General features: G+C 36.4%; 4 protein-coding genes across 4 annotated transcripts; 1 reads left to right on the top strand and 3 right to left on the bottom strand.

The window, feature by feature from the left end:
* Window positions 1-1,007: 1,007 nt before the first annotated feature.
* Window positions 1,008-2,638, bottom strand: LOC109008834 (transcription factor MYB35-like). The gene is made up of 3 exons (XM_018989064.2): window positions 2,506-2,638; window positions 2,240-2,369; window positions 1,008-1,860 (listed from the first exon to the last, which is right to left on the bottom strand). The coding sequence occupies exons 1-3, from the start codon at window positions 2,636-2,638 to the stop codon at window positions 1,008-1,010; spliced, it is 1,116 nt and encodes a 371-aa protein (XP_018844609.1).
* Window positions 2,639-5,029: 2,391 nt separating this feature from the next.
* Window positions 5,030-8,207, bottom strand: LOC109008934 (probable prolyl 4-hydroxylase 7). The gene is made up of 8 exons (XM_018989235.2): window positions 7,868-8,207; window positions 7,708-7,791; window positions 7,534-7,591; window positions 7,277-7,381; window positions 6,233-6,290; window positions 5,972-6,147; window positions 5,723-5,783; window positions 5,030-5,430 (listed from the first exon to the last, which is right to left on the bottom strand). The coding sequence occupies exons 1-8, from the start codon at window positions 7,972-7,974 to the stop codon at window positions 5,123-5,125; spliced, it is 957 nt and encodes a 318-aa protein (XP_018844780.1). The 5' UTR covers window positions 7,975-8,207; the 3' UTR covers window positions 5,030-5,122.
* A 6,973-nt stretch (window positions 8,208-15,180) lies between these two features.
* LOC109008933 (serine/threonine-protein kinase D6PK) lies at window positions 15,181-17,668 on the bottom strand. Its single transcript, XM_018989233.2, has 2 exons — window positions 16,705-17,668; window positions 15,181-16,151 (listed from the first exon to the last, which is right to left on the bottom strand). Exons 1-2 carry the CDS (start codon window positions 17,388-17,390, stop codon window positions 15,284-15,286), a joined length of 1,554 nt encoding a protein of 517 aa, XP_018844778.1. The 5' UTR covers window positions 17,391-17,668; the 3' UTR covers window positions 15,181-15,283.
* Window positions 17,669-19,892: 2,224 nt separating this feature from the next.
* On the top strand, window positions 19,893-20,984 carry LOC109008831 (thaumatin-like protein). The gene is made up of 2 exons (XM_018989061.2): window positions 19,893-19,964; window positions 20,158-20,984. The coding sequence occupies exons 1-2, from the start codon at window positions 19,898-19,900 to the stop codon at window positions 20,868-20,870; spliced, it is 780 nt and encodes a 259-aa protein (XP_018844606.1). The 5' UTR covers window positions 19,893-19,897; the 3' UTR covers window positions 20,871-20,984.
* The last annotated feature ends 513 nt before the right edge of the window (window positions 20,985-21,497 follow it).

The raw sequence follows: 21,497 nt of genomic DNA, 5'->3' as shown, positions 1-21,497 counted from the left end.
GGGAGTCAGAAGGACCTGAACTGTAACTTTTCCAAAAATAAAATGGTTTGAAAATCCACTTTTCTAATGTCTCTAGCTGTATTTTCTAGAATATGCTACTCATCATTTTCATATACTATATTTTTTTTAATTTTTAATTTTTTTAATTTTAATTTTATTTCATTTTTCTTAAACTTATTAAATTTTTTTAGTTATCTTTCATATACTACATTTAATAAAAAAAATATATAGTATATGATGTGTAGAGATAATTAGAATGTCGTCACAATAACCCATTACAGCTAATGTCCATTATTGAGGATTAACTACATTAGTAGGTTATAGCAAACATCTGAATCTGATGTACGTAGATTTTCTTGGACGAGTTAGAAATATAATTCTGATTATTAACATAGGTAGGGTCATGACAGGGAAGTAGGGTCATGACAGGGAACTTCGAACTTGTGGAATCTTTACAATTTTGCTCAACTATATATTTATTATTTCCGGGCTCGGAATATTTTCTCGTGAGGCTTAGTTTGTGGGGTACAACTTATTAAGATATAAAATAAATAATAAAATTTACATTTTTTCATTAGCTTAAATTTTTAAGATAAGTAATAATTTCACATGATATTAGAGTAGAGGTCTTAAGTTTAAATCCTGACTCTACACTCTATCTTATTTAATTAAATATTTCACGTGTTAAGCCACCCATTAAGGAGGAGTCTAACCCGCACGTAAGAGGAAAGTGTTAAAATATAAAATAAATAATAAAATATACCTCTTCTCATCTGCTTAAAATTTTAAGATAAGTAGTGATTTCACACAACTCAATATATATTTGGATCGCCAGAAATTTTATGCCAAATTATACACATTGCCGGAATTACTCAGTACTGTGTTGTCTACATACTGGCTTTCTATATTGTTCAGTCTACTACATCGAGAAACTACCTATTGAAACTATGAATTCTGCTATTATTATTATTATTTTCTACCAGTGTAACAGAACCATATTACAGTACCTAGTAATCAAAAGATCCATCTAAAATATCTGGAAATTCTGCCCGCAGCTCACTGTCCTGTTCCAGAATAGCGTCCACAAATGAACTCACAGATGATGAAGCTTCTGACCTGTTGTTTGCTTGACCTACACTTGTGGATCCAAAATCAAATGTCCCAAAACCACCCTCATGTCCAATTCGATTTAGGCCACTATAATTTCCTGTGGCAAGGTTTAACTGGGGTGTTTGCTCTAGAGTTGAAGGGCAATTGGTTGGCGACAAGATTCCCTTGAGGTGGCGATCTTGCTGTTGCTGAAAGCCAAGATAGGGAAGAGGTTCACTGAGGAATTCACTCCAATTGAAGGAAGAAGATGGTGTGATTTGTGCGTGAGATGGTTGGCAAGAATACGATTGTGGCGAGCCTAACTGTGTGACATTAGAAGAAGATGTTGATGAACAAGAAGAGATGGCTTCATTAAAGAAATGTGGCTGGATGATTTCTGGGTCAAGGACTTGAAACTGAGACAAACAGTGCCATGAGTGGATGTTTACATTAGAGGAGCTATCTTGGACTTGCTCCATCACAGGCTTATTCCTGATCATATCGGTATTTGGAAATACTGTGAGGACTGAAGAGGGTTCTGGTGTGGGCACTGATGCGTAGTACTTCATGTTCTTATTGAGAGATCCAATTTGGTTTTGGCTGTTTTGGAAGCCGCTAATGTCTCGACAATCAGAGAGGATCTGAGAAAATGGCTTATGGGTAACTGGATCAATTCCCAACTTGAAAAGCTTCTTCCTCAGCTTGGTGTTCCAGTAGTTTTTGACATCATTATCTGTTCTTCCAGGTAGCTGTTTTGCAATATGAGACCACCTGCAACACATTAGTTTGTTTGAGAGAGAGAGATTGAGAGAGAGAGAGAGAGAGAGAGATAATCATGTCATTATACTTGCACTGGTAACGGAACACAGGCTGTTTGACAATTGTATATCGAGTAGGAAGTTTTTGTTATGATCTTTGGTGACGTGTAAACTGGTACAAGGAACATTAATGTGCATGGAATTGTAGTTTGATTCTCTTTCAGGATGCACATTACAGGGCTGTCCTTTCATATAAATATAGCACCCCAGATATTAGTTTTAAGTGCAACCTCCTTAAAAAAAGTTCGTCTTTGAAACTCAAAGCATACAATCAGGCAAAGAACAATTAACTGAAAGAGATTCAAGATTGAGAGTTAAACTGGGTGATTCACCTGCTTCCAATAGCTTTGTGAAGGTTTATTATGAGGTCTTCTTCTTGAGGGGTGAAGCCGTCATGCTTGAGGTCAGGTCTGAGGTAATTAGTCCACCTAAGCCTGCAGCTCTTCCCACATCTATTGAGTCCTGTACATAATAAACTAGCTCATGCACGCATATACTTACAGAATGCAGGCGGCGCTCTTACAGTTACAGACAATAAATCCAAAAAATTGAAAAAAGAAATCAACTCCCATGTAGAAGAGTGGAGAATGGACAAAACCTGCTTTCTGGGGAACCAAGGTCCAATTCCCAATCCCATTGTTGGAAACGTATGCAAGTATTTTTGCATCCTCCTCGGGAGTCCAAAGGCCCCTCTTGACGTTGGATTTGTCACAACAAGGTGGTCTTCCCATTGAAGGGAGAGAGAGAGAGAGAGAGAGAGAGAGAGAGAGAGAGAGAGAGAGCTGAAAGTATAATTATGTAATGGTGATGCAATTGCAAACCTTTGAGGGTACATTTTAAAAGATGAAAAGGAAGGGAACGTTTAACAAATGAGGCGGCAAGAAATGCATGCAATTTGGCTCCCAATTGCATGATTATTTTCATCTTCTCCAAAAAACGGTTTGAAATGACATCACAATATAAGCATCTCTCTCTCTCTCTCTCTCTCTCTCTCTCTCTCTCTCTCTCTCTCTCTCTCTCACATGCTTGGATCTTAGAGCACTCTATTTGAGGTTCAAATTGGGTGAGTTCTTTAGTTATAGTTTCAATCAGGTAAATATCATTTGATTCCGATTACCTGTGTTTGACATGAAAACCAAAAAGGCTTGTATAAGCTTCTGAGTGGTGCAACTTCCATGGCGTCGTGTTAGCGTACTAGGAAAATGCCCAGATGTCGAGCCATCAATATCATCCAGATTCCTCTGGGTCCAACTTATAGCCCACACACTCGACCGAAATCAGCCAAATTTAGATCGTCATTTGTGGCATATAGAAGTTACTCCAAAGGAGATTTCAATGTGCTCATGAAATGGACTTTCTTTCCAAAATGTCTGAGATTTTCTTATTTAGCAGTGTTTTTATGAAACCTGCATGCCTGTGACATCTCAAAAAAGATGTTCCACTCTTATACAATTATAGATATTTTCTAGATTATATAGAAGAAAAAAGGATATCTATTTTGACTCAAATGTTAAAAATACAAACAACTCCCACTTTCAAGCTTTAGAAATGAGCTTAGACACCAGAAAAGTTATGAATCATCATTGTACCAGCCCTAGACCCCCGTAAAAAGGAAAGTATTACGAAGTTCGTGCAAAGGCCACAATTGGATCCAATGCTTCAAATGGATTGCCATAGTAAGGAAGAGAGGCAGGTTTGATATAAGATAGGTAGGGGTGTGACTGACTTTCTAGCTAATTATAGAGCAGAGGGTTTGAACTCTAAACGGTCTGAAAATCATATTTTGCCAGCTAGTTCGTTGAGGGATTTTCTCCGCATGGACAAATTAGATATGTCTTACCTGAGGGTTTCATAAGCTTGATTTGCTTGTTTTTTCTATTTTTTTTTCTCGTGTGCTTGGTTTTCTTGTAGGTTTTGTATCTTTGGATTGTTCGGATTTATATTGTCTTCATTAAGACCGTGTACTTAGACAATATGAATATAATGGTTTTGATGCCTGAGTTTTTAATTTCTTAATTTATATGTACCTTCCAGGTGTCGTGTCTGTAACCATGATTTTCCTCCGCCACAAGTGAAGGTAATCAATAAAATTGGAATACAATCATCTTCTTAAAAAAAATAAAAGGCAAGGGTGTAATCGACCCGATCTTATTTTGAAAAAAATTTAAGATCGAACTGGTATGCACCGGTTTTACATTTTTGATTTTGTATTTTTCAAAACCGATTACTCTCCTGAACAGGTACCTCTGGTTTCCAGTCCGGTTCGATCCGGTTTTCTGGTTTAAATAATTTATAAATTTTTCATAAAAAAATCTATTTATAAAAATAAAAAGAATTGTTTTAAAAAAATCTGTTTTATTAAAAATCTGTTAATATTTACAAAAATCTACTTTATAAAAAAAATATGATATGTTAAAAAAATTCTTCTATAAAAAATCTGCTTTATAAAAAAATATGCTATGGAAAAAAAATTCTGCTATAAAAAAACTGTTATAAACAAAATGTTATACAAAAAATCTTCAATAAAAAGAATATTATTTATGATGTTAATTGCTAATTTGTTACTAACTTAGAGAATATCAATGTACTAATATTATATATTAAACATTATAGAATATATATTATATATTATATAATAATATATGGTCATAGTGATATGTATAATATCTTATATATAATTATAATATATATTATTATATATAATTATAAATAATTTATATTATTATATCTATTATATGATATTAAAAAAATTAATTTAAATATATATTATAGTGAACCGGTCTGGTCCAAAAAATCATAAAACCGGAACCGGTCCAAGTCCGACCTGTTTTTGCATTTTAGAAACCGGTTCCATACCAGTTCCACAGGTTCAAGTTGGTTCGGTCTTATTTTTTGGTTAAAATTTACACCCCTAGAGATAGGTAAGTTTTCAAATATGCAAACAAATGCTATAAAAGTTTGGTCTAAGAAACTCTAATGATTGTACCATTAGGCTGTGTTTGGATAGGGAGGTGATTTCAGATATTCTGTGAATAATAGTGAAAAAGTAATAATAGAATATTGAATAATAGTAATAAAAGTTGGTAAAAAGTAATAATAAAATAATAAATAGTAGTGGAGAATTATGAAAATACTCTACTTCACACCTCAAAGTTATATACAACAATCAGAGGATTATCCCCGTTCTCTTAAAGAACAAAGTAAAAATGGTTTTCCTAGGATGAGCAAACCTTGCAACTCTTCCTGCAATTTCCGTTAGAGTGCTCAGAACCCACCATGTAAAGAGGATTCTTTTCACACTCACCAGACTTGGCCCACATGGGGCAGTTCTCATCCTCATCAACGCAATCCCCATTGTCGGGGTGCCTTGCTGATTTTTCAAAGGATCGCACGTGAATCCACTTGGTTGCAGACCACTTCTCACCCTCAATAACGGGGCAGCTCCCATGCAAGCTGTTGGTATCTGTAGTTGCATCAGGATGAAGACTGAAGAACAGCAAGGCATCACCCTTTTTGGGTTTCACTGCAAGGTTATGAAAAGCTAATTTTCAGATCTATGATGGATGTAGGGTAGGAACCAGGAGGCTATATACCACTGGATGACAGCAACTAAAGAACAAATGTAATGAAATAGATAATTGTTGTAAGACAGGGATCAACAGAATTTAAATAGATGCCTCATCCGAATAACTTAACACATATATATTTTTTTTGATCAGTAAAATGTAATTCTCATTAACTTAACACATATATTAGCATTACTCGAGTAAAACAATAGAAAAATTCAGAGTCGTTATTAGTCAACAAATTAACACCTGCATAGCCTTTTTTAGCACAATCAGACCAGCCATCGTCCTTTGGTTGAGACATCCCTGCCTGTGGAAGAATACAAATAAATGTTGACTTAGTGAAGTAGAAATATGGGAGAAAAGGAAAACACATACATACTTATACGGATCGCATTGAAATGATCTGTGTAACCAACTTAAAGCCCTTCACAAAATTTCCAGACCAGGGAAAAAAAAAGGAAGATCACTCAGATGGTCAGTCACAGATAATTTTACCTCTGAATTGGGAAAGATTGTCTCCCCACCCTTTTCAACATCAGACAAATACATCAATACAGTGGCAACCCTGTGGCCACCCAGTTTTTGATTAGCCTTGTCGTGAAAATAATCAAAATGTGGTTCATATTTCTCACCATGCTCATAGTGCAGTATTTGAATGGACTCCCCATTTTCTGTTAATCAGGGTGAGAGAGATTGAATAATAAACTTCCAATACACTTGAAGAAATCCTAAATCAGCGAGAAGTAATTATTTTACCTGCTGGAAGGAAGGTCCATGCAGCAATCCTGGCCTCAATATCTGAGACTATTTCATCCTTGAAGATGAAACAAAGACACCAGGTAAGAATTTGTCAGAGTAATAAGAATCGGAAAATGCATATTTCACAGAATGGTATGAAAACAGATCGTGTCCTTGCAGCGACCAGTGGCTGCATTAATCATAAACATGCCAGGTCTAACAAAAGCCTCTCAAACTAACTTCTTGCATGTGACTCTATGGAGCACTTCACATAAAGAAAGTCTCCTCTCTCACACATCTAAGTTTTGGTTTTGATTAATGGATGTCCAAGCAGCTGGGACCAACAAAAATTGTTATAACACATCTCACACCCAACATAACTAATACAGCTCCATGTCAATTCATCCAATTTAGAAAGCAGACTTTAACTGAAAATAGCTTATTCTGAGCTTAGGTTTGAATAAGGCATCATTTCAAAGGGACGGAGTTCTCTTGTCTATGAAAAGCCGTCAGAGAACCTTGTTTCCCAAGCCAAAATCCAATAATTCTAATACCTGACATAGTTTGTCATCCATCCAGCACTAGTTTACACTGTTTATCCAAAATGCAATAATTCTCCAACTCAAATGGTGTCAAGTTTCAACTAGGTGTAAAATTACTTAGAGAAGTTTAGATTTTCTCTATTCCCACATACAAACTAAATTAAAGATCAATGAGTTAAAGACCCTATTTCTGGTGAAACTTCTGCTGATTTTTGTCAAAGTTAATGAAACATTCATTTTATTAGCCAAAATACTTATCAAAAAATAAAAATTATCTTTCTAAATGCCAAAAGCTGCCCGAGATCTTCTCTCGATTGGGACATCCTTGTGAGAAATGCACGCAAGACCGCTACAAATACAGATTTTACCACTACACGCTCACGGTTTTATATGAATCCTTAACTCTACGCAAAAAAAGGCAATCGCTATTAAGTTTATACCATTCTGAACCCAAAGAATTTAAACGCATAATCTCAGCAAAGGTCCATAAATGCTGAACAGATAATTGATTAAACAATACCTGAGCTTTCTGAAGAAACATGCCAGAGCTCGTTCGGACCTCGCTCATTACACTCTTACCAGACTCGTTATCCGCCACCATCGATTTCTCCAGCTTATCCCTAGCCTACTTTCCCCAATATTAACACAAATCCAAATCGAATTAAGGACGATGGCAACATTTGGATCAAATTTGATTTCTGATTATTCGTATAGATTTCTACATATTCAGGAGAAAAAACACGAATTCGGACGGAGAATGATTAGTATTTGACTCACGAGTTTCATAAGGTGGTCGCACTCTTCATCAGTCAGAAATCCCTTATAAATGAAAGACCTTCGGAATTAAAAATATAGGCAAAGAATCAATATAAACCACAAAAGAAATGCGATTTATTAAAAGGGAGGGAGGGAGAGAGAGAGAGAGAGAGAGAGAGAGAGAGAGAGAGAGACCTGGGATGCCATGACAGCTGAGTGACACGAGTGGGATCAAAAGAAGAGAAAGAAGGTTTCTTCAATCTCAGCACCGACTCATGCCTGAAACCGCAGAAAATTTAAAGAACTTTCAAAGGCACTTTCACGAGCACACAGAGAGGGAGAAAGAGAGACATACGTTTTCGTGTCTGCGAGCCATCCGCGTAAATGAAGAGCTGAATGAGAGAGATGAGGCAGAAGGAATAGAAAACAGAGAGAGAGTGGGAGAAAATGTGGGGACACCATGGGAAAATCTGTTGTGCAGTGTTCGAATTTAGATACAACTTCGCTTATGGCTTCGGCTTCGGGTTTTATTGAAGGTTAGAGGAGTGTAGAATGATGGGAAGGAGAGGGTTCCTTGCCTTCAGTCCAGTCCTATTCCTTGTGGGTGCCCATTGGATTTTGGAACTCCGGACTTTTGAGCCGCTTGTTTGTGGAAGCTTCTTTTCTTAAGCCAAAGTAAAAGTCTAATCTAACGTACAACGTATCAAACCCGTCATTAAGGTTGTCATCAATCGTCTGCTCCTAAAAAATGACTAATTATTTAATAAAATGTTACTCATCATCTTACGCAATATATTTTACTGAGTCGCTTTGGACGAGCCATGTTATAGTTGGAGGAAAAATAGCCCACTAATAAAAATATGACACATCAGCTTCTAAAGGTTGTTTACAATTAAAAAAATAAATAAATAATTATCTCTCATCCCATTCTCCTTCCCTCTCATTCCCGTTCAGAATTACCGAAACTTATTTCTACCAGGTGCCTTACTTCAGTTTTTTCAATTAAAGACATCACCCTTCATGGGTTACTCTTAAATTAGTAGTCATGAAACATTAAACTACTAGACTTGGAATTTACTTCACTCTCAGTTTCATTCTAAAACAGACCCAATACCATGATATTGCAAAACAATAACTATAAAATAATAGCAAAAACTTAATAAAAATCTGAACTAGAGTAGTTTCAATCATACGAATGATAGGTAATGAGCAGTGGTTGAAATGCACATCTGATAGGTAATGTGCAGTGGCCGAAGGGCATTTGAGACGTTTTTACAAAAAGTTGGTATTCATGGAGTAGATGAGTTATCAATCCATATGCCAAGATAATTTCCATAGCCGAAATTACAATAACTTCGAAATGAGATCTAATTCCAATACAAGAACTCCAATACAAGTCCAAATGAAGTTCTGTTAAGACCGAAAATTAAGTTATGTCAAAATACCAGTTTTTTGAAAATCTTTGAATGCGACGTCAGGGTTGCCGTCGAAAGGCAATTGCTCCAGGTCTCTGCAGTCGGGGATGAGTGGGGTGCTGTCGAATTTGGGTTGGGATGGAGTGGGTGCTGTCGGGTGATGGGTTCGAATAAGAAGAAGAGAAGGAAGAGGAAGAAATGGGAATGGGGAATTGGATGGATTGTTCAGGTGTAGTAGGATGCATGTTAATGGTGGTAAGAAATTGACGTGTCTCATTTTGAATGGTGGGATGATTTTATGGGATACTCAGTTGGGTTGTTGCCCAGGTTTTCTCTACATTTTATATATTTTAATATTATTTTTTTATTTTTTATTTTATTTTATTCTTGTTAAACTAATTGAGTTGCTCTACTTATCATCCATAAATCACATATTTGTTATAAGAAAAATGAAAAAAAAAATAAAATAAGTGTGGTGTGTGAGGATGATAAGTAGAATTATTCAATATTTAAATCATCTCATTTCATCTCAACATCCAAACACCATTTAAAATACAAATATTTTTCAATTCCAAATTCTCAAATTTACAATTTTTTCATTTAATTATTACCTAATGATCACAATTTTTCCAAACTTTCAAATAAAAAAAAATAACTTTTTCAAATTCTAAAATAAAAATTATATTATAAATTTATTACCCTATTTTAATTTTATAATTTATTATTCAATTTTTTTTTCTCTCCTTTAGCAAAGTCCCATAAAAATTTTAATTCAAATTATTTCACTACTATTTATAAATTATCTAACTATTATTCACAGATTTCTTATTTCATTTCATATTATTTGTATACCAAATGAGGCCTAAATCTTTAGTGGCTTTCTATATCTCTCTTTGTTTCTTTGGTAACTAAAAATAAGATTATGAGAGGTCCTTATTTCCATTCTTTTTTTTTTTTTTTTCTTTCTGCAAATAAGCTTCATTAAAATAGAACAAATAAAACAGGTACATATTGTTCTAAAAAGTACATAAATAAAATTATACAGGAGGTCTTTGCCACTATGAAAAGGTAAAATGCAAGGGGGAATAATGGAAAGGGGTATGCTTCCAAATTGAAGAGTGGAGGCTACCCATTGCGCAAAGTTGTGCGCACATCGATTCTGTGATTGATGAATTTTTTTTGCTAACCAAGTTTCAAAAGATGGTAGTAAGAAGTTAATGTCATTAGTGACAGCTTGCATTTCCCAATCTGAAATTTGCTGATCCTTTTGGATTGAAATTTGCTGATCCTTTTGGATTGCACTTATGGTTTGCTTTAAGTCTCATTCAATGTGTATGGTTCTTAGGTTGAGCTTGATGGCTTCTTTGATTTCTGACAGAACTGCAGATGCTTCGCTCATTTGGATTTTTGTTGTTGATGAAACTAGTGAGGGTGAATATGGGTGTACCTGACACAGATCGGCAGATGCATGCAGTTGTCGCACCATCTTCCCTAAATCTTCCCTGACTGTTACGTCAAATTGGATAATGAAGTGATCTTTTGGCATGCAGTACCATAAGGCTTCTAGTTCCTGTGATTTTTCTTTCCAAGCTATTTGGCTGTCCATAAGAGCCTTTGAAACCTTGGTAATTAGCCAGATTGGAGATTGTTTGAAGGAATCATGGATGACTAAATTACGAAGGAACCAGATGTTATCAATGGCCAGAGTTGCAAAAATTTGGAAGGATTATGATTCATCTTCAGGGATTCTCAGAGAGATTGCAAGGTCAAGGATGGTTGTAATCCATTCCAAAATTGAGTGTTGTGTGAATTTTGTGATATAGATTGGCCATTTGGAATGATTTCAGAGAGTTTTTGTGTAACAAAAGTTAAGGATGAGGTGAGTGATGGTCTCTTCTTCAACGAGGCATAGAGGGCAGAGTACTTGGTCATCCTCAAGATTGAAAATTCTTTTCAAGAGGGATCTTGTTGGAAGGATGTTTTGAGAGACTTTCCAGAGTTGGAGTTTTAATTTGTCATGGATCTGGAGTTTCCACAATTTTTTCTAGGGGATATTTGCGGTTTGGTTTGTTGTGGGAGTGAGCATTGCAATGTAGGCATATTTGATTGAGAAATTTTCAGAGTAGTGGTGTTTCCATTTGATTCTGTCGTTAATGGAAGAAAACTGTAGTTTGACAAAGGAATTCTGAAGATTTCCTGAGCAGAGTCCGAGGAGAATAGAGTTTGTAGAAAGATTGTGTTTCATCTCTTAGATTCTTCAAGGGTAAGCTCAGCAACTCCCAAATTTGGCTCAATCCAATTAGTGGTTGGGTTTGGCGCAAGGATGGGGGAGAGGAGAGTTGGTATCCAAGGGTCTTTCTAGACTTTTGTTGAGATTCCATTGTTAATTTGGTAGCAGATGCTGGATTTGTGGAAGTCTCTTTGATTGAGTAGGCATTTCCAAAATCAAGAATCAATGGGTCTTTTCTGACTTTAAAAAAGCTTGAGTTCTTTAGACATTTCGAGGTGAGAAAATGTTTCCAGAGGCTGTTTGAGTCGTTTATGATAGCTCAAGCAAATTTTGAGTTTAAAGCCTTATTGAAGAGGGAACAATTCTTCAAGCCAAGGCCACTAAGAGATTTTGGAATACAGATCGAGTCCCAGGATATAGGATAGAAACCTTTTTTCTTGTTGGCATATTTTCCCCACCAGAATTTCCTGAAAAGACTATCAATGTTGGAGGAAACAACTTTTGGCATTTTGCAGGTAGTCATGATGTATGAGGGGATAGAAGCAGCCATAGTTCTGATGAGGGTGGTTCTACTTGCTTGAGAGAGAATCCTTAATTTCCAAGCTTGGAGCTTGTTTTCAACTTTCTCAAGGGCCTATTTAAAGATGTTTTTCTTAAACACTAATAAAGAGAGGCAGGCCTAGGTAACTGAGTTTTGCAAGACAAGCTTTGAAATTAAGGGAGTCCCTCATTTCTCTTTTAACGTGTAGAGGAGTGTTGTTGTTTAAGTGAATGGTGGATTTGTTTTGATTGATTTTCTGGCCAAACCATTTGGTGTAGGTATCAATGCAGCAAGCGAAGGCATCCGCAGTGGATGGGGAGGACTTGCTGAAGAGGATGAGATCATCTACGAAGAGGAGGTGAGAGATATTTGGACCTCCTCGAGAGATGTGAATACCTTCCAGGTTTTTTAGGATTTCTTCTTTGTGGATGAGTCTTGAAAGAACCTCACTGCCAAGGATGAAGAGGAAGGGGGAAAGGGGGTCACATTGTCGGATGCCTCTTGAAGGGTGGATCAGACCAGTGAGTGAGCCGTTAAGAAGGATGGAGTAGGAGACTTGCGACAAGCATTCTTAGATCCAATTTGTCCAGGTTTTACTGAAGCCAAGGCTTTTGAAAATGTTGATGATGAATGACCATTCCATATAGTCGAAAACATTTTCCATGTCAATTTTTGCAACTATTGGCCCAATTTTTCTTTTTTTCTTTTTTAGGTGGTGGAAGATTTATTGTGCAATGATGATGTTTTCCTAGATGAGTCTACCTAAAATAAAAGCAGTTTGATTGGGGGAGATGAAATTTGGGAGGATTAGTCTGAGTCTGTTTGCTAGGATCTTCACAATGCTTTTGTAACAAACATTTGCCAAGTTGATTGGACGAAATTGATGCACAGTGTTTGGGGAGTCTGTTTTATGGACAAGGGCTATGTTTGTATGTTCATTTCTTTCAGGAGCTTGCCATGTAGAAGAAAGAAAGAAAAGAAAATTGGATGGCTGCAATGAGGTCTGGTTTGATCAAGTCCTAGTATGACTTGTAAAACAGTCCCGTAAAACTATCAGGGTCGGGGGCTTTGGTGGATGGGATCTGTTTGATGGTTAACATGATTTCCTCTTCAGTTAGTATTTTGCAAAGAGCCTCGTTTTCTTAAGGTGTGATTTTTTTAGGAAAGAGGCTCTCAAGGTCTTGGGGTTGGACGGGATTGGAAGTTTTGAAAATATTAGTGAAGTGGTCTTGAAGCAAGGTCGAGATCTCAACTGGGTCATTGATCCAGTTCCCTTCTACAATTTTTTGAGTGTCAATGGTGTTTCTCCTTCATCGAAACGATGAAGTTGAGACATGAAAGAATTTTGTATTTAAATTAGGAGAAGTGAGCCAGCTAGGTCATCGTTTCCATTCAATTGGGTATTGATTTTCTCTTCAATCCTTTTTTTTTAAATAAATATACATACATATAAATGCATTATATAATAATATAGCTTTCCTCCAACGGTCCAACCTATTAAATTCCTTGTGAATTCAAGACTTTTTTATAATATGTACTTAGGTACAAGGCTCCTTTCGAGTACATGGTCCCATGATGATATTTTGATGATTTGGAGAAATATTTACAACTTGAAAGTAAAAATCAAAAGAAAATATTGTCTGATCTTAATTACTTTAAATATAATCTTGATATAAAAATCCTGTGCAGTCTTTTTAACAAATTCTGTACAGTAACTTTAAAAATAAATTAAAAAATACAAACTGAACACGGTCTGGCCTTTCTTCATGCTGTCGGCTATCTGCTTTGTATTTCGTCCGAGTCTAATGGTCTTTTTGTTTTGTTGTCTTTGGTTCACACAACTTGCAAACCAAGAGATTGCGAGGGTACATCAGTTTGCACATCATTTTTTACAGAACATCATTTTTTAACTGGGTCTGGGCTGAGGCACTTGTAAAGACTCACTTGCCCAGCCCATGATGATTTAAGTGCGATTTACATTTTTTTTTTTAGAAAGAAAAGGCTGTAACTGCAGAGGAATAAAGCCCCTCTCGTAACTGAAGGAAGCAGAACTCAGCACTGTTAGAACATTTTTATTGGCTTGGTTAAAGTTGAAGAATGATTAAAATTTAAATAATTTATGTCAAAAAAACTCCATATTGGATTGGGTATCTCTAAATAATTTAGATTTTAGTTACAGTACTTCATCAAATATAACTAACTATAATTACTTCATCAAATATTAAAATATTAATTTCTCATTCCAAGCAAACAAATTCAATTAGTTAGAAATAATTAATTTAACATTTAGAATATAATTATTATTAACATTTAATTGGTAGAATTATAAAATGTGATAAAATTAAATTTAATTAATTAATTATTAAAATAATATTATTTTATTATTATATATAGAGTAAATAAATAATCTAATGTGGGGATGGAAGTTAAATGAAATAGACAAATGTAAATTCATGTGATATTAGTTAAAATTTAAAGATACATTTAATCAATCCAATGAGAATGCTCTTAGCTAGATTTGGATCTTAGAAGTGTTTGATAATCATTTCATCAATATAATTTTTTAAAATTCTCACACAAAATATAATAAATAATTTAATTTTTTCAAATCTAAAAATAATAATAATATTAAAAAATAATATTTGAACAATATTTTATTTAACTTTCATCTCAACTTATCTAATCTCAACTCATTGTCCAAATAGCACCTTAGTTTGGTTGCAAGACTCAGCTAAGATCAACTCAGTTCATTCTAATTTTAAGTTGAGTCTAACATTCAAACACCCAACTCTAAAATTACTAATATTATCTCAACTCAACACATCTTTATATATGAGACTCATAACATTTTTAAACTCAACACATCTTTATATATGAGACTTGTAACCTTTTTAATTTTTCATAAATAATACTAAGCTTATCTTGACATCTAAACTCATTTTAGATTTATCCATATAACTCACTTCACCTACTCAACTCATTACTATTTATAAAAAACTCAACTAAACTCAACCTTTAAACACAACCTAAAATACCAAAGTTACAGCTGGGATATCACATTCTCTCATTCCCATATGCATCCAAGAGTCCCAACAAACAGTATGACTTTTTCTGCGTGCTGTCTAAATCAGATTTTCCTTTTCCAAAAGTTAATCTGTGGACAAAGTTTTGGAAATTTACAGGGGTCACATTTCAGACAAACAGTGATTATGCAAAAGGGAGAATAGAATAAATATAAATAAAAAGTGCATCACACCCGGGCCACCATCAAAGGAACTCTCTTGTTAAAAGACTCACAAAAGCTGGGAGATGAAAATCGTAGTCGTACACAACAAACGTCAGATTCATTTTTCAGGCCCCTTTATTTCATTTTTCCACTTTTTGATGCATTCGGAAAGGAATCAAAGTGAGTTCAATCAAAGTCGTCATCCACATGCCAATACAAAATGAGTATCCCGCCAACCACAATTATGCGAGGAAAATTATTAAACCATGCAAAAGGAATAAAATTTCATTGACAACCTAATATATATATATATTCCAACTCATTAGTTTTTTTGTTCCACATTTGGCTACTAAAAGTCGTTAAAAAAATTCAAAATCTAAGTAAGGACCTGATGACCTATCCGAGTCAGTAGCACCTTTGTCATTTGGAGGCATCGATGTCTTGACTGTGTGGCTCAAAAATGCAAGATCAACGGGTTTTGGAATTTCTGGAGGGTGAGTACTCCGGATGAGAGCCCAATTAATACTTTCAAAGAAGGGATGTTGTTTGATCTCAGTGGCACCTCTTTTGAATCCTAGTCTCTTTTGTGGATCCTTTACAAGCAGGCCCCGGATCAAATCCTTTGCTGCAAAGCTGATACAAGATCCGTCAGGAAATTTTAGGGGCTGGCCAACAACATTGAATAATGTCTCTCGGTTTCCATTGCCTTTAAACGGTGTCCTCCCATGGAGCAACTCGTGCAAGAAAACACCAAATGTCCACCAATCAACAGCACTCCCATGACCATCCCCTCTTATTATCTCGGGAGCTAAATATTCGTGGGTTCCAACAAATGATGTAGAGCGGGCGCTAGTTGGTTCTGCAATTAGAACAGGAAGTGAATCTGCATTTGCTATTTTTTCACTCCTCACCTTGCTTATTTTGGAACTGAGAAAACGAGGCTTAAAGCAAGAAGGTTGCAAGCAAGAAGGCTCCACACAAACGGGTAATTTGCAGGTTGGATCAATGCATGATGGCTGAATACAGTAAGCAGATATCCGGCAGGATGGTTCTGTACTGGACTGAACGAGTGTGGGACTCACACAGCATCTCAAAGATAGGTCAAAATCAGAGAGCATGATGTGGCCATCCTCCCTCACCAATACATTCTCAGGCTTTAAGTCTCTGTACACCACTCCCATCATGTGTAGATACTCTAGCGCAAGAAGAACTTCAGAAGCATAAAATCTGAAAGTACAAAAGAGATAGTCAGACATCTTTTGTTGTTAAGTAACAAAGAAAATAATCAGAAATTTGAATATAAACAAGCCCAAAATCTATTAGGATGGCGCTAAGGAGCAAACCAAAATGACTTTACCAAAGCATGGTTCATCAATCTGAGCTGATACTATATTAGAGAACCAAAGTCCATAAAAAAAAAAAAAAAAAAAAACAAACATAATCATTCAAAGTGTAAAGGATCATGTGTTAGTCTGACGCAAATTCATTGAATATTGAAGTAAAACTCACAATCGAGGACATGAGGAGTTAAATTTAATGGAGTATTTCTCTCTTTGAGTTTTGTTTGATTAATAAAAAAAAACTAATGCTTACTATAGACAAGCACTTCTTAGTTCTTCCTCTCTTTTCTTACTTACAAAGTTGTCTTTTTCCCTAATCTCTCTCTCCTAATGAGTACTGTTTAATCAATTTTACCTCAACAGAAATAAAAAGAAGTATACCAGATAAATAAAAAGGCCAATGGCAATTGACATTTCACTATTTCAGTACTACTACTAACCTGGCTGCCTGTTCCCTAAAGTGCTTGCCGGGCTGGCGCTGCCGAAGCGTGTGAAGATCCCCACCACTGCAAAACTCCATTAACAGGCAAGAGAACTTGTCGGTCTCGAAATGCGAGTAAAGGGTGGGAAGGAACGGGTGGTCCAACAAACCCAATATGTCCCTCTCAGTCTGAGCTCTCACCAGCTTCTTCCTTCCAGCCAACATGCCCTTATCCATCACCTTCATGGCAAACAAACACCCCATTCCTCTTAACTGGGCCAAATACACACTCCCTATATCCCCACAACCAAGCTTCTTCAATAGCCTGAAATTTCCCAGCCCCAAGTCCCCATCTTTCGCCTTTACGTATTGTATGGCATCCCATCGTATATCGTTGCCCTTGTGAGGCTTCGACGAGCAAAAGCTCCGAAAGCTGGATTCGTTTGCATCAAAGCTGTTATATTTGCTCGCGCAACTTAAACTGCTTGTGTCACTTTCCTCGCAGTCCACTACGAATTCAGCATTCTTCTGAGCCTCAACAGTGCTGGCATTGCTCATATTGCTGCTACTCACACTGTTCTCAGACCCAGAAACCGTGCTGCTAAAAAGACTGATGCTAACATTAGTATCCAAGCTTAGGTCTTGGAGGTTGCCAGCGAGGGATTCGGTATCATTGTTTTCACTACTCTGAGCTGGTTTTTCCATGCCTGAATGAATGGGCTTTGAAAGTGTTTGATGGAAGTTGTGGGAGAAGGGTGTCAGGATTAAATATGTGGGATGGTGAGGTCAAGATGGGAGGGGATGAGACCGAGGCGGTCAAAGTGAGGGCGAGAGAGACGCGGGCGCGAAGAGAGCTGAGCGTACTACGTAGGGACCCAAAAGGAGTAGTGAAAAGGGTATTCAAATTTGAAATCAGAGGAGGTGGTGAAAGTGAGAGACCCAATGAGTAAATTGGGTTTAGAGTCCATTTCTCTCTTCCACTGTCCCAGAAAATGTTACAGCTTAGAGACAAAATACAGAGGATCGATCAGAGAGAGAGAGAGAGAGAGAGGGATAGAGAATCCCTGTTTACGAGGACGACAAAAGCCTTTCCGATTTTTCTAGACGAGCGTGTTTAAAGTTAAATACCCCTTCCCAGCCAATACCGTTACCCTGCATTTCTGGATTTGTATGCAATCACGTGGATCGGAATACTAAACGATAAAATAATTAATATTGAGTTCACATTATAAAGGAAAAATTATTTATTTATCAATCTCCAAATCATCTTATATACTTGTCAAATTATTAAAAAAAAGTACTTGGAATGAGAATCTTGGATCAACTTGCATGGTGTAGGAAACAGATGTTGGAGGGGTAGATATGGAGGTTGATGGTTTTCGTAGAGAAGCTCTATTCTATAGTATTTTGCTGGGCTAAAGGAAGAAGTAGTAATTAAGTGTGGATTCCATTGGATATTCCCCAAGAAAAGAGTCCCCACATCTGGTCAACTACTCACGAGTTTTTGTGTATATTTTCTATTAAATTTCTGCAGTCACTGTTTAGACCAGAGTAGCCAACTTATTTATGACCTGCATTGTATTATTACTAGAAATCTTTATTTGTGTCTGCTAAATGGAGAAAGTTTTGAAGTTTCTACACTCCCTGGTTGGACCCAAGTATCCAACTTGTTTATGATCTGCAATTTATTGTTACCAAAGAATCATTAAGAAATGCCATGCGTTATACTGTTATGCAAATAAATCTCTGACAGCTGAGAATTGGGAGTCGGTCACAATAATTTTCTATTCCTTTTGAAGTCCTGATAATGTTATCCTGAACATTAGGCCTAATAATGCTGGAAAAAACAACCCCCGGGCGGGTGGTGGTACTGTCATGAACCCTAGATCTAATAATGTTGCTAGACTAGTCTACCATATAAATATGAGAGAATAACTGATACTTGGATGGAAATAAATGGTAACTGTCCAAAATACAGCTTATAACTTATTCATGCTCCTGCTAATTAAATTATGATAATCACCAGAGATCTTGATGCGATTTGCATGTGGTTTTTTGTCATTGATTTCCAGCAATTAGACATCGTATCAGACAAAACATTCGTTATCAGATTTTTCAAATTTCAATTCTAATCTAAATGGCACCTCATGTCATGTTCTTGATTTTCTTTTTGAGGGATGATGATAATGCTTAGGGGCCAAAATAAGCATGGCTCTTATTTAATATCTCCAAAGATTCCGCATCAAACCCTTGAAGTACAATTGAGTTGAAAGAAGACAATTAGCAGAGCAGCAATTCAGTAGTAGTGAATTCCCTACTTCCCAACAGCACAGAGAACTTACTCGAGCTTTAACTTACATTCCAGCGAACACAGCACATACCCAGCAGGCACACAGCACGTACAGCAGTAGATTCCACAAGCTTAGTAATTCATATCCAGCACTACTACTGTTAAGACCATTAATAGACGTGGATGCATAGAAGTAGCACTGTAGCAACACAGCAGGGATAACAAAGAGCTACAGAACTGACCCCAGAGCAGCACACGACACTTAGTTACAATAATTTCAATTTTACATAACTATCCTCTATCCGAAATAGAATGGTAAAATAGTTTTAAGTTTATCATTTTCCATAAGGGATTGAGTAATTATATGTCTACATTTACCTTCTGGTCAATATGCATACTCTGCTACAGCTACAAGCTAGAAAATGTGACATGGTGCTTTTATGGAAATTAGCATTTGCACATTCTGGTCAAGATAGCCTATAGGCTTAAGAAAGGGTGGAATGGCTCATTGTGGAGGGTGCATAACGTGGCAGGGGCATTGGTGAGTAAAACAAAAAATGTGATCTAAGGTTTTTTTTCGAGTTCGCTTATGATAATTACAGGTGATCTGATTTAAGGTTTGTTTTCCGATTTCGCTAATGATAATTACAGGTGATCTTGTGATGTGCATTTGGTTCAGAAAGCAATTAGAGATTGTTTCATACTTTGTTCTATTTGCAGGTGTCAAATTCTATTGCGAACCTCTTGATTTTCTTTTAAGAGATGATAATGCTTAGCAGCCAACAACAAACACATTGCTCTTTCTTGTCTCCAAAGATTCCACGTCAAACCTTGAAGTACAAGCGAAGAAGAAGAAGCAACACGTAATTTTTCAACTATAAATATGATACCAAATCATGTTTTTCACCTAATAGCATTCAGAATGAAGTTACCAGCGCTGGTTGCTGCTTTCTTTCTCTTCCTAGCATGCCATTCTATGCTATCTGCAGGTAATTTCACAAAACGAGAATTTCTTTCTTCATTGAATTTACATGCCCATGTTATGACTCAATCCTGATATCATACTCCAAACTAGTATTTGTTGAATTGCAAGAAGTTTAGAGGGAGTGCTTTTGATTTCCATTTGCTTTGTAGTTGTCAACAACTTATAGCTAACCATTCTAGTTGAAACCCATGTTGCAGGAATTACAGCAGCACATCAAGTTACATTTTATGTGCACAACAAATGCCCCTTTCCCATATGGCCTGCAACAGCACCAAATACTGGGCACCCAATAATAGCTGATGGCGGCTTCTACCTCCCCTCAGGCCAGACACACAACATTTATACCCCACTGACATGGAGTGGCCGGATTTGGGCCAGAACAGGCTGCAAATTCAATGCCAATTGGAATCCTGCCCGTGAAACAGGCGATTGTGATGGAAGATTGGCCTGCAATGGAAGTATTGGCACTCCCCCAGCCACACTAGCGGAAGTTTCCCTGCAGGAAGATAAAGGCAAGCCAAGCTTTTATGATGTAAGCTTGGTGGATGGGTACAACATCCCTGTTTCGATCACGTCAAGGCAAGTATTGCCAAAATGTACCATCAGAGGGTGCTTGAAAGACGTGAACAGTTTATGCCCACAAGAGCTTGAAATCTTAAACAAAAATGGGGAAGTGGTGGCATGCAAAAGTGCTTGCTTGGCTTTTGGCCTGGACAACTTTTGTTGTCGGAATCAATACGGGAGCCCAAAAAAGTGCAAGCCTAGTGTCTATTCAAAGATCTTTAAAGATGCTTGCCCTTCGTATTACAGTTATGCCTTTGACACACCTCCACCATTGGTAAATTGCGCCTCTAGAGAGTATGTGATAACCTTCTGTCCAGTGCGGGGTGATGAACACACCTCCATATAGAGCATTATAAATATCTCTACGATTGTCTAATTTCAGATTTGATTTGAACTTAATTATTGCTTATTATGTAAAGCTTTGTTCGTAACATAATAAATCTATACTCCAAAGTGGTTTTTTTTTTCCCCCCCCTAAGTAAGCAAGTTTTAATTCAGATACTAAAAAGATGATACATGTGGATGGGTGAAGTTTAGAGGGGCTATCCCGGGGCTGGGATTTTCACCCCATGACGAGGGGTGGGGCGGACTCCCAATCCGCTTCTCCCCCCACCTACTTCAATAATCGACTATAATCCACGATCTAAAAATTATTCTTGGTCCAAAAGCAATCAAAAACACATTTTTGGACTTCAATTGTGAATTTAAATTTATAAATATGATTATAATTTAAAAATTATATAGTTTTTAAATTTCCTATTACATATTTTGTGTGAGTTATAGTGTAGTAGAGTAACCATTTTATAGATTACCTTCACAATACAATGTGAGACTCTTGTATTGCCTTGACAATATATAGAAGGATCACCCTGTTACACTACAACTTACACAGAATGTTAATTAAAAGTTCTACTTTATATATTATTATATTTATATATAGTACAACTAATAAATATTTATAAATATGTATAAA

The sequence above is a fragment of the Juglans regia genome, chromosome 10, assembly GCF_001411555.2.
Source record: "Juglans regia cultivar Chandler chromosome 10, Walnut 2.0, whole genome shotgun sequence".
In the NCBI taxonomy this organism is placed as follows: domain Eukaryota; kingdom Viridiplantae; phylum Streptophyta; class Magnoliopsida; order Fagales; family Juglandaceae; genus Juglans; species Juglans regia.
This window is presented reverse-complemented; position numbering and strand designations above follow the sequence as displayed.